This window comes from Harpia harpyja, chromosome 6 (genome assembly GCF_026419915.1).
Source record: "Harpia harpyja isolate bHarHar1 chromosome 6, bHarHar1 primary haplotype, whole genome shotgun sequence".
Taxonomy (NCBI): domain Eukaryota; kingdom Metazoa; phylum Chordata; class Aves; order Accipitriformes; family Accipitridae; genus Harpia; species Harpia harpyja.
Window position 1 is genome coordinate 17,761,031 of NC_068945.1, and position 12,644 is coordinate 17,773,674.

At 48.9% G+C, this 12,644-nt stretch overlaps 1 protein-coding gene across 5 annotated transcripts in view; it reads right to left on the reverse strand.

Annotated features, from left to right (window-relative positions):
- The window catches only part of IQSEC3 (IQ motif and Sec7 domain ArfGEF 3), a 109,791-nt gene that overhangs the window by 28,767 nt on the left and 68,380 nt on the right, over positions 1 to 12,644 (reverse strand). For 4 of the 5 annotated variants that reach the window (XM_052790291.1, XM_052790294.1, XM_052790293.1 and 1 more), the window contains exons 3-4: positions 11,895 to 12,183; positions 4,450 to 5,543 (exon numbers count right to left, since the gene is read on the reverse strand). In XM_052790291.1, coding sequence (XP_052646251.1) covers positions 4,450 to 5,543; positions 11,895 to 12,183 — 1,383 coding nt within the window. The remainder of the gene's footprint in view (positions 1 to 4,449; positions 5,544 to 11,894; positions 12,184 to 12,644) is intronic. The other variant, XM_052790295.1, reaches the window with a different exon arrangement.

A 12,644-nucleotide genomic window follows, 5' to 3' on the forward strand; every position in this document is an offset into this window, starting at 1 on the left:
ATATTAGTACGTTCAGCTGCTCCAAATGCAACCCACAGAGAGCTGTCCCCAAGGACCGGCGGTGAGAGCTGGGCACACGGCCCTTTGCTTTAGGGGAGCTGGGGTTGCAACCTCTGTAGGGCAGACAAAGGCAAAGGGAAAAAACGTGGCTGTGAAGAGACTTAGGAGACATTGCTGCCACAGGCTATGGGCAAATGAGGCTCAAGACACAAAGGGGGATAACCAAAGGTGGGCACTTTTTCTGTAAAAAAAGTAGTTCTCTTTTTCACACATTTTTAGTGCTCAGTGTTGAGTGACACTTTCTACCTTCCTCACCTGAGCCTAGTGCTGGCTGCCTGAACAGAAATCCCATGCTCAGATTTGCCTATCTCTTCCTCTGCTTTCCCCACCTTTAGCTGTGCTGTTCTTCCCTCCTCTGCTGATTTACCCCCTCAGGCAGAAATCTCTGTGTGTGGGTGGATGAGAGCACACACCTGGAGAATGCCTTGTCAGAGCTGGGAGAGAGCTGCATGCAGCTCCCAGACGGAGGGTTTTTCTCCCTCTGTGGCTGTGAGTGCCTCTCTGAGAACAGGTCTGGTGCTGAGTGGGCCTGACTGCCTGGTTGTGGGAGTGATTTTCTGCTTGTTAGTGTGCCAGTGTCTGTGCCCACATATGCAGCTCTTGGGGATAGCGCATGTCTCAACAAGCACACGTTTGTGTGTGTCCATGTCCTGTACATGCAGATTTCTCTTGCACCATATATGCTCATCAGAGCCCATGTGTCTGTGTATTTTGGCTTTCTCCTCATGTCTCTCATAAGCACACATGCTTCTATGTATCCTGGGAGTGGCTGTGAGCCCATGTGGTGACAGGAATGAGTGTGTGTATGTGTATTGTGCAGGAGGTTTTCCTTCTATATTTCAGTCTGCCCCACTGAAGGGTGTCTGTCATGATGCACTCTTGCTGAAAGGAATTAGTGCAGTGCCAGGAAGATTTCCACATTCCTTTGGTTCTCTGAGCTGGTGAGTGGGGAGAGGTAAGAGGGTAGCTTCTTCATGAAAGGATGCCATGCTTCCATCATTAACCCAAATTCAGAGATCTTTGTCAAAGCTCAAGGAGTGAATTTGCTCAGGCAGTTTCCTGGGGTGAGGAAAAGATAGGATGAGATTTCAGAGCACGTGAATGCATGATATGCACAGGCACAGACTGTGACACTGTCAGGTGGTGAAGGATGTGGGTGAGCAACATATGTCTAGCTATAAGGGGATCAGCATTCAGGAGAATGGCCTGCTCGCTACAGGGCCCTCATGGGTATACAAAAAGTAGATGGGCTTGAAATAGTTCTGCTTACTCTGTAATGTCACAAAGAAAATATCCTGGGCAGTGTGGCATCCCTGGGGAGAGTGGCTGGGAGAAAAAGTCAGCCCATGAAATTTGTGAACTGGAAAGCTGCAAGATCTGATATTGAAAAACACGGGCCTTCTTCAGGGAAAAGCAACAGTGCACCTTCTGTATTATCACACAGATCTCCTGGTTCACCTTTGAAGAGCACAGGCAAAGTTCTCTGCTAAGTGCAAAGGTCATATGGTCAGGACTAAAGTCAAGCTAAGCAACAGAGATTCATAAAATGCACCTCCACCTGCACACTTTGGTATTTGGCAAGGGACAGTATGATGTTCACAGCATGAGGATGATCTCAGATACACTGGTGTGACTCCAAAGCCACTGCACTGACTTTGGATTCACTCCAGAGGAGCTGGGAGCTGAATATGGCCAGAAAAATGCAGCTCACACACTGGCATGGATGTTCAGATTCCAGTAGAGATGGCGCACACAATTCAAGAGGATGTAGGATAAAACAGTCCAGCTGTGACAGCCGTCCTGCACTGCCTAGACTATAACGCAAATATACTTGCACACACTATTCTTCCATGAACAGCAGCCTTTCATTAGTTTTTCCCGAGATTCAATTTGTTCTTCACAAAATCCTGATTAGCAGTACAGCATCTCTGCCACTGAACGCCTGCACATCCCATGTACTGCAGCATACAGCTTTTACCCAGATGTGCAGCAGACAACTTCGCTTCCATCTCTCCTGAGCCTGGTCCCTGCTATTTTCTTTAGTGTTGCAGGGGTGTTAAGCATGGCCAGCAAATGCTGCGGGATTCCTCACGTCCTGCTGGCTTTCCCTCTGCCCACGCAGCCAGCTGCCCACACACACTGAGTTATTACAGCAGCGCTGCATAATGAAGTATTCTCCGTTCCAGGGATTCCACCCCCTCACTGTGGAGTGGGGATGGGGAAAGTGCCACAGCAGCGCAGCATCAGTGTGTTCCCAGGGGCCTGCTCCAAGCCAGAGCGCTGCTTTCTGAAAACACAGTGCAAGGCCAGATAGACTATGGCAGGTGCTGCTAGCAACTGCGGGCTTTCAGCTCTTGGTCCAGGGGAGTGGTCAGCAAAAAGGATGCGCGCACACGCACACATGGCCTCAGCTCCATGCCCTATGGATTGGTGCCCACATTGTAAATCCTACAACGGTAAACTGGCTCCTTGCTAGAAATTGACAGGGAAACCAACAACCAAATAACTCCAGAAAGCTGAATGGCCTTCCCAGCCCCTTGGATGGAGGTGCGCTACGGTGTCACAAGGGGAGCCAGGTGTCCCTTAGGTCCCACTCAGAGCATAAAAAAAAGGCTTCACTCCCCAGAGCTACCCCAGTGCTAACACATCAGTTCCCTCCCTCCCTCCCTGTCCTCCAACGTTTTGTCAAGAAAACTGAGCCTTACAGGTTACCACACATTATTTCAGCAGCTAGTTTCAAGGGAGCAGGGGAGGCCTGGCTAGAAAGTTGTGTTTCGGAGCTCCACAGAAAGTCTTCTATCCCACAGGGACCTGCAAGATGCAGTGAACCCAGGTCACTGAATGAAGGAAGACAGCAGAGCTGCTTCCCCAAAACAGACCTGGCGCTGCTAATACGTCATATGAATGTGTGCCAGGCAGATTGGGGGAGAAGGAGAGACTGTGAAAAAGCATTTTCCCTCCTGCTTTATCTTCACATCAGTGCTCATGTCAACTGTGCAGGAACCAGAGGAAACCACATTGGGTGGAGGGACTCCTGCCAAGCATGGCTGAGAATACTGAAACAGTAGCAGAGACGTGAGCCCCACGTCCCCCTCCAGATGTACACCTATCCCAACACAAACACCAGAATACCCTTGTGGACCTGGAGCTATCTCTATCATAATGACCCCCCACCTGTGTCTGGTGCCCACCTTCTCCCATTCCAGCCTGCTTGTGTTCATCAGGCAAATCTGTGTGTGCCCAGAGCCTGACTTTGATACGTACACATGGACTCACCTCTTCACAACCTGATCTCAAAGCTAGTAAAATGGCCGCCTCAGTTCTGTAAGAGTCCCACATCTCTCTGCTCTAACATCACTTCAGTTCTGGATGTGCTCTCAGCCCAGCCCTGAAAACCCCTCTTCCAGGTTCCTGCTCCTGGAGTCCACAGCCTCCATACTACACATATATAAATCATGTGCATTGCCCCCTTGTCTGTGCAAAGCTTCTGCCTAGGACTGCACAATCTTTAGTGCTTGCACTGACCAAAAGGCCTATGCCAATGTGTGGCAAAACATTCTTCTAGTATGGGTGCATTATATCCCCAGCATCTTCATCAGGGGACTCAAATGGAAACCAAGACAGCATAAGATGAGAGTGTTATGACGGAGCAAAAACCAGTATTTCTCATGGCTTGTTTTGATGAGAAAACTCTCATCGAAAGGCAATGAGCAAATCTAAAGCTCCTTATAGGAGCTCAGCTGCTTTCTGCCAATCCAAAATAGACTATGTGTCACCCCTTGAGTTAACCTCTTCTGATGGTAATCTCTAGGCTGCTCTGTTTTTGCTTTCACACCTACAGCCTTTTCATAGGATATCACTCAGATGTGTGAGAGACTGAGATGACTAAACCTGGTCTGTCAGGTGAATATCCACCCAAATACCAGCAGGAAAATGACAGCCAGAGCACTCATACTGGGCTAGCTAAGCTCAACTATACCTCTCTCTTTACTTGGAAATGCCCCATGTTAAGTAACCAGGGCTGGGTTTACAATCCCAGCTATGCTTGTTCCTTTGCAACAGAGTAGAGCAGGAGCCTAGATCGCAGGCTCAGCTGGTGGATGCCAAATGGACAGCAACTGGGACTGAAGGTTTAGAATTCAGGAGAGCGTGGGCACTACTCATGGGGCACTGGGCTTGTTCCTCTGTTGGGCAGAAGATCAGGACAGCACTTGGAGGACTTTAGGGAAAAAGCTTCTGGGCAGCCAACCTGTGGTCTGCATTGCATACCCAGATGCCCTTGAATAAGAAAGAACTTCGCCAGAGATGGATCTAGACCAAGAGCCTGCCATCATCTGTTCCTGTGAGGCGTGAAATAGGCTGGGAAACACAAAAGAGGAAGTCACTTACATGTTAAAGAGGTTCAGCCCAATGCGGTAGAGGCGCTTCCTCATGGTGTCTGTGGAAAGTGTGGGGGACTTGCAGCTAGCTGGGTTCTCGCAGTGGTACCTTGGGAGGCTGAGAATCATGGCCTGCAGTGCTTCTTTCGAGGACACCTCAGAGGCTGACTTGGCTGAAGTGGAGGTGCTGCTGCTGCTCAGCTGCTCCGAGTTGTCTGCATTCTCAGACTCAGAGCCTTTGCTTTGCCCTGTCTCATTGCTAGCATCAAACTGGAGCTTCTGCACTGCCATCTGCCCAGGCTCAGCACCGCTGTCACCCGTGCCATTAGTACTGACATTCACCTCGGTGGAAGTGTGGCTGTTCTGGAAAGCTCTGGACTCAGGTAAGCTCTCTGGGGCAGCCGATGGTTCACTGGCTTCTCCCTCCCCTTCTCCTGGGCTTTCTTCAGCCTTGGTAGCTTGAGAGAGCCCAGCCTGGGCATTGCTGCTGAGGCAGTTTGCCATGGACACCGAGGTAGACGATGAAACAGAGATGTTCTTATTGTCGATCTGGACTGTGACATCTCGAAAAGCCATCATGAGAGTGCTGCTGCTCTTGGGTAGGGTATCTGGCAGGAGCCCTTCCGCCTTCTCCTTGTCCTGCAGCTCAGCTTCTAAGTCTTGGTTTGGCTGCATTGAGCTAGCACTGAAGGTCTCCCTTATCTGGTATGAGCCCCCATCTTGCAGTGAGCACATGGTCTTCAGGCTCCAGGTGCTGAGGGCATCATCAATAGACTTGGCCAGGGACTGAACTTGTTCTGTGAAGGAGTCTTCCAGCTCGGTCAGAGCCCCACTGATGGTGGCTGGCAAAGACGGGGACCTCACCAATGGGATGCCCACAAAGTTGTATCCCTCCACCAGGGCTTTCTCAGCGGAGAAGCTCTCTGAGTTCTGGACCCGGACTTTCCTCAGAGAGATGCGGCGTGGCATGCGGCTCTCCAGCAGTGAGTTGCGGATCTTCTCGAAGTTCTTGCTGAGTTGGTACTGCCGGAAAGCAGTCTGGATGGTGCAGGCTGCCCTGCGAGATACCAGGTGACCGCCATATTTGTGCTCTAACATTTCGATCTGAAAGACACAGAAACAGGAGACGTTATCTTTTGCTAATTGACTTCTGATGGCTTTCTGTTACTCCAGTTTCTACACTGATTAGTCTGTAATGACTGTCAGAGGAACTTCTAACACTGAATTAGCTTTTTCCTGCACTGCCGTGCCCCTGATTTCAACAGAAGTTGATTTCAACAGCCTTTGGGCATGGCTGGCTGAAGCATCAGTACTGTGAGCCTCCTCACAGCTGTAACATGATCATGCCTCTTCCTAGAGTGCCAGCCATACAAACTGGGGGTGCCCTTCCCTTGCAGACCCACTTCTGATGGCCTTTAGGGCAAGCTCATCACGGCAAATACAGTGTTCCAGCAATATGTCTTCCTGCTCAGCAGTGCTCTGGTAATGTCAAGCATCATCCCTTGTCTCAGAGTGTTACTATGCTCCTTCCCTCCTTGGTCACCTTAGGAAATACTCTCAGGGAAGGGAGAAACCATTCAGAAAAAGGAAAGAAAAGTTAATTTTTAAATGCAGAAAATGCTGGTTTGATCATAGGAGCTAGTGAGAAATATCAGCTTCCACAGAAGTTAGTGGAGGCTGGGTTTGTTCAGTGTCTTTTAAAAAGCACTCTGAATCCCAAAGTGTCTTCCTTCCTGATATCGGAGTTTTTCAGGTGTCAGCCAGCAGTGAAATGAAAACTACCCAAGACAAGAAAGACTCTCAGTTTTGAAAGGTAAAAAATTCTGATTTTAAATGTTGAGGCAAGATATTAAGAACAAGTAGAAGGAGGATTTACTCCTTCCTGAGCTGGTAACAACAAACACACTTGTAAATACATAAACACACAGCTAAGTGGCATCTCAACAGGCTTCAACAAAGCAAGTATGTATGGTAATTTCTCTTCTGTAGTCTAGTATTTATACTTCCTGGTAATCCCCTCACTCTTCCTCTGCAGCTGGGCCTTGACTAACATGCTACAGGACAATGTTAGAACACCTCGTTCCAGTGAGTGACTGATGGAGGACAAGTGGGATAGTGTGAAGATGATGGTGGATGATGGGATTGAAGAAAAAAGGATGAACTTGAACTACTTTCACTGAGGTTTTGGCTGAACTATGAGCTAAACTCTACATTGTCAGCATTTCACAGGGCAGAGTGCAAGTGCAGACTGTAGTGTTTATATGTGTGTTTGCACTTGTGGGAAAGCCAAAAAAAGGTGAAGTGCAGGACTGGGAGAGCTGATAAAATCAGTCCTGAATTAACAGAGGATTCACTACATCATTCATGTGGTGAGTATGAGCTTATTAGCAGATCCAAAGGATGAGTTTTACTGACTGCATCCTTATCCCCAGACAGACACAACTTGGCCCTCACCATGCCTTGCTGGCCCAGTACTAACAGGATGAAGGACTGAGCTCACAGAAGATCTGAGTTTAAGTGCAAACTGGTTTTGTATTCAAAGCAAGACTGAGGCATGAGCCTCAGCTCACAGTCATGTCATGTCATCTGCTTCCTTCTTCTCTTCCTTTTTGTAACACTACGTAAGCTGCAGATAAAACCATCAGTAACTGATCTAGGTACAACTGAAAGCGTGGAATGACAGCTGTGAGAAGTCTAAATCACCTCTGGCATCTTTCCAATACTAATTACTCTGGAAGCAGGGGAAGACAATATGACCTGGGGAGATGACAGGAAGAGAGGAACAACATGACCCCAGCCATTCTGTCCCTGCACTGGTATCCTGGCTGCTGGACTAAGTACGGAAGGCCTTGCCCACTGGCACCCCAGGCAGCAACAGGTCTAGGGATCCTGCTGCACTGGATGGGAGGCTGCCATTTCTGCAAGGGAGCAGGGAGAGGGGGGCACATCCTTTCATATTTCCCTCTCTGGAAACGAAGTAAGGACCCTTTGCCTTGTGCTCAAACATAAGGTGGGCTTCTGTTTTCTGTTTGCCTTGCCCTTGAATTCACATCTGTCCAAAGCAAGCATCAAAGCCCAGCACCGACAAATACTAGCAATTTGCTTAGCAATGGGGCTGGCCACTGCAGTTGTAGGCAGCTGCCTCAGAGTTCTGCTTACCCCTGATTTAAAAAACATTGGCCTAATACTTGCCCTGCTGCCCTCCCAGAAAGGGTCTGCAGAACTGGTGCTAAAAATCACCCACACAATGACCATGGATTCAGGTTCATTTACCCCAAGACCTGTCAGTAGGCCTTTTGGATAAACAAGGTCTCTGCTTACCCCCAGAGTTTGATATGGCAGGAAAGAGGAATATAGGGACAAAAAGAGATTCTGGGTAGCAGGCAGAAGGGTTTTGCTGGGGTTCTTTGTCCTTCTTTCCAAAATGACCACCTTAAATCCCACCATAAAACCAGCACTCCTGCCACATCTCTTCAAAGTTGGCCTCCCTGGAAAGAGACTGAGCTATCCCTTGGCCTTTCCCTTCAGGAGGAAGGCTCATGCAGATAAATGCAAATTAAACTAATAACCTGCACAGGCCCAACCCAGACAGTTATTACTGACAACTGACCATGAGCACTTAATATAATGGTCTGGTTAATGAAAATGTAGAGCTAATTGTGTTGGGAGGGAAAGAGGAACACATGGGAGGGACAGACACAGCTATCTGAGGGACAGAATAATAGTAAAATGCAAAATAAGGCAGAAGCAAGAGCCTTACAATTATCTGAGGTTTCCAAGGAGGTGACAGCAATTCTGAAAACATGAAATTCATATGCTCTGATCTTATTAGAGGCCAAGACACGATGTCATTGCTCATCTGAAGTAAAAGGCCAGTTTATCTCATGCAAGGACAGTTCCCGAAAAGGCTGACTTTGACAACTACTAAGAGGAGAGATCCTTCTAAAAGTTTAAAGGAACGGTGCAAGCTGTCAGTACCTTGATAAAACATCACCAGCTTTTTGCAGTCCATTATCTCAGTCTTCCCAAAGGGCTAAGGCATTAAGGAGCAGAACAAGATGTAAAGTGAGAGGACTCCCAACCTAGTCTGTTCTCCAGCTCATACCAGGTGTGCAAGGACAGGTTCTGCATGTGGTCCACTGCCATCCAGCCCTGCCCAAAGCAAGGAGGGTCCTACAGTGTCTGGCATCTGGGGTAACAAGGACCGAGGACTGGTCCAAAGGATGCTTTAGAAGACTGGCAAAGCCAGAAGCAGCACTCCCATAGAGAAGTGCCGTCCCCACCCTTGCTTATTAGGAGTGGGTCTCTGTGTCTCTCTCCTTGATGTAGCCCAGTCATTTACTGTTTACTGATGTCTGAGACATTCACATTTGCTATCAGGTCAAGCTAACTGACACTTCAGAGGAATTAAGGATTTCATGCAGCTGTGGCCTGTTTTCTCCCTCTCAAGAGGAGGAAAGGGCATCCATTAGCACCACAGCAGTCACAGGTAATGGAGATGTATGTCTGGCTTGCTGGAGGAACCTTCTCTTCCCATCTGAGGCAAGAAAGGCCAGACATGATTGGCCTTCTCTCACTCCTAATAAACCCTATGAATCACAAGTAATTGCCTACTTAAAGCTACTCTTCTCTGGGGAATGATCCGACAGCCAGCGCCAAAGGAAGGGAAAAGCAGGAGGGGGGTTGGTGGGGATTTCAAAGAATAATTAGCTTAATACATTTCTGGGCCTCAATATGAACACTCAGTCTGAGCAATTCAGGCCTTGTGGCTGAATTAGAAATGCTGGGAAATATCCATTGCCATGAGGGATTGCACATGAAGGGAGCTTTAACAAGGTCAGCCTAAGGCAAGCCAAAGTGCCAGGCCTGGATATGGCCAAACATTTGAGGTGCACACCCCATGGCTTTGTTGCCCATAGGCATAAATTCATAAATCTGCCAGGAGAACGGGCCTGATCTTATTCTCAGTTAGCACTGCTTTTCCACCCAGGTTGCCACTGAGCATGGCGATATGCCATCACGTTAGCAAGAAGATAATCAGGCTCAGTAACAGAATCTGAGTCACTCAAGTCAATGCATGCATTGTAAAAAATAAAAAAAAGACATACAGAGCATACATTCTCTATCACCCATTCTTAATGCCTCTCCCTCCCACCAACCTTTCACAGTGGAAGGACATTGCTATGAGAGACATGTGTTAATGGGACGTTTTCCTTTATCCATAGGACATCTGCTGCCCTTCAGCACAGCGGAAGAGTATGTACAACTGAAAGCATGTTCCTCTCTCCTGTGATCCCCTCCATTTTCCCAACGTTACAATAGAGTCTAAACATAGGGGAACTTTAGCACTTGGGTTTCCTTTCCAACCTCCCAGCATAGTGTACTTCTGCTCTGCACACTGTCAGCATGCTCTATTTCATGGGATAGAGAGCAAGGAGAGCCATGACCCTACTCACCAGCCCTGTAGTATGATGCTGAGGGGCAATGACCTGCAGATGGTAGACCTGGTAGATGACCTGCACCTCTAAGCCCTGCAGAGGAGGCTGTATGCTACCGTCCCTTCTTACCAGCGCTCAGTCCTCTCCCAAAAAAATGTGACTTCCACTGCACTGTGAAACTAAAAATGTCTCCTTCCACCTGTTTTTCTTACTGTAAGTTCTATTAATGTATTACAATTTGTGCTATGACTAGGGAACTACTGGGACAGTGCTGTGAGGTTCCTATCACCCTTATTCCCATTCAAGAGAACTACCCGACAAGTAAATTGATAGGAATACCTATGAGAACACATAATAGAGTGCAAGACTGTAAGAATTAATACTCTTCACTCCCTAAAAATCTCCCCTTCCAGAACTGGAGGCAATTCACTGAGGACATCCATCAGGGTGGAGGAGCACACATACTGTAAGCCCCCTTTGCTGTGAGAAAAGTGGTTTCACCTATGAGATGAGCTAGGTCCCTGCAAGGTCAGAACTGTGAGGCACCAGAATCTAACGAACGAGTGGCTAACGTCTCCCTGTCTCACATGGATCCAGGGCAGCTCTGGCCTCTGGTGCAAGAACAGCGATAGCACAACATGACCTTAAAGCTAAAATAACACAGGACAGACACTCCCCAGCACAAATCAGAGCAGCTCTAGGACATCTAGGAGGCTAAGCCCATATATAGCAGCCAAGATCTGGCCCACCCTGAGGATATGTCACATTATGTTGTGAAGCCAGTTAATTAGTCTCTCTTGTTTCTTTTCCTGGTGTGAAGCAAGGATTCTGTCTGACTATGCAGTATTTTGAGAAAGACAGAGCTAAAGAGCCAAGGTCTCTTTTCTGCTCAGGAATTTAATGGGCCATTGATCTGACATGTATGTTTAGGGACACCAGCAACACCTTGAGGGAAGTGGCAGAGAGATAGCCCAGAAGCAGCACCTTCTTCTGTGGGAACCTCATTAGCTGAGACCCTTCACCTGCAATAGCACAGCTCCCACTGAATTCTCCCACTGAAGGTGATCTGGACACTCACTAGCATTTGCTTGTCCTCCTCATCTCACATACTGCAGGGTCTGCATATCAAACAGCCTCTGGTTGAGCTGCCTCCCAGGGAAAAGTCAGAAAGGATACCTTAGGTTTTGTTTTGCACAACAGCTCTCCTGGGCTGTAATCTGCAGAGACATAGGAAGAGGGGGGCACGTTCCACCCCATTGCTTTTGAGTAAGGAGGCCAGCTGCTATTAGCCCCTGTCCCGCTATCCCCTGCTGGGAGCCCATCAGGAGATGCAGCTAGAGATGGGTACACTTGTGCTCCGGAGCTAGGCTGTAGCCTCGGGCACAGGAGGCAAAGCTTGCAACTTCAAGAACTGAATCATTTTCTCTGAGCCTGGTAAACCTGCCTGCCTCTTCAGCATCCATCGCTGGATTGAAGGCAGTGATGGTAGCAATACACAACCATCGTGGTAGACACTGTGCAGGACACTCTTTGAAGAGGCTAATGCGGAAATGCACTGGGGGCCTGCCCAGCGTGATCCAAGAGGGCAAGATGGCTCTTGGAGACCTCTCCCATGAGAGAGGTCTTTTGGGACAATCAGCTGCTGCGACCCCTACAGGCACTGTACGCTTGTGAGCAAGGCAGTATCTCTGGATGCCGCAGCTCTTGGCTGCCTGCAACCTGTCTCTAAAGCCTACAGCCAGAACTGAGTATCTGGGTCCATTTTGGACCACAGAACCCAGGCAACAAAGAGCAGAGCCCAGCAGGTTTGGGTGAAGGGGTGTTGCAGTCAGAGGTGGGGAAGCTACTTCCTCCATCGGCCCCACGTAGCCAAAGGGCCATGCCTGCTCAGGCAGGGCAAAAGCTCAAGGTGAACAAAAGGCTAAAGTATTTGCTGAAAGACGTCCCACCACAGTGCCAATGCAGTCCCACCCACCCCGTCCCCTTCTCCCACAGCCTGAGGAGGAAGCCTCTGTACCTGTTTATTCTTTAGGTCAAGGGAGAGCTCATAATCGGAGGCAGCTGCATGGGAACACGAGGCCGTCCCTTTGCTGCGCTGCACTCTCACTGGGGAGCCCGTGTGGTGGAGGCTCGCCTTCTGCACCAGAGGGGAACACCCCGCTGCCTGCTCTTCTTGGAGCTCCGCATGCTGGGCTTTTAGCGTCAGGGTGTCGGACCTGCCTTCCTGGCCACTCTGTCTGCCGGCCTCCTTCGGATCCTCCGTTTCACACCCGGCTTTCTTGCTTGTGGAACCGCTGGGATCGTCACTGTGAACAAAACGCAACGTTTCGCTTTTTTTATTTGTTTTTATTATATTTTATTTATGATTAAGTTTATTGTTGTTCACTATACTCATTCACTGAGCTGCATTTTAAATGTTTAGGGAGCCTGGGCTGCGAGCGGTCTCTCTCAGTGACGAATCAGGACTTTAGGTTGATGCAGCCAAAGCTCTGATCCCTCCCTCCCTAAGAGCAGGCACCTGTGCTGCATACACTGTATGAACCAGTCCTGTGACTCCTGGAGCTGCCCAGCTGCCTCTGCTTGAGGTGCTGCAGTTGGAGGTGAGGGGCCAAGGAGGGTGTCATGGCCTATGGACACCTCTACCGCTCTCTGGAGCAGCTAGCAGCTGGCAGTCACCCCTGTGCCCTTGCTGCCTGTTGCTCAGCATCCCAGAGTCCCATCTGGCATGGAGCCTGGATCCCAAGGATCCAGTTTTCTGCTGGAGTTT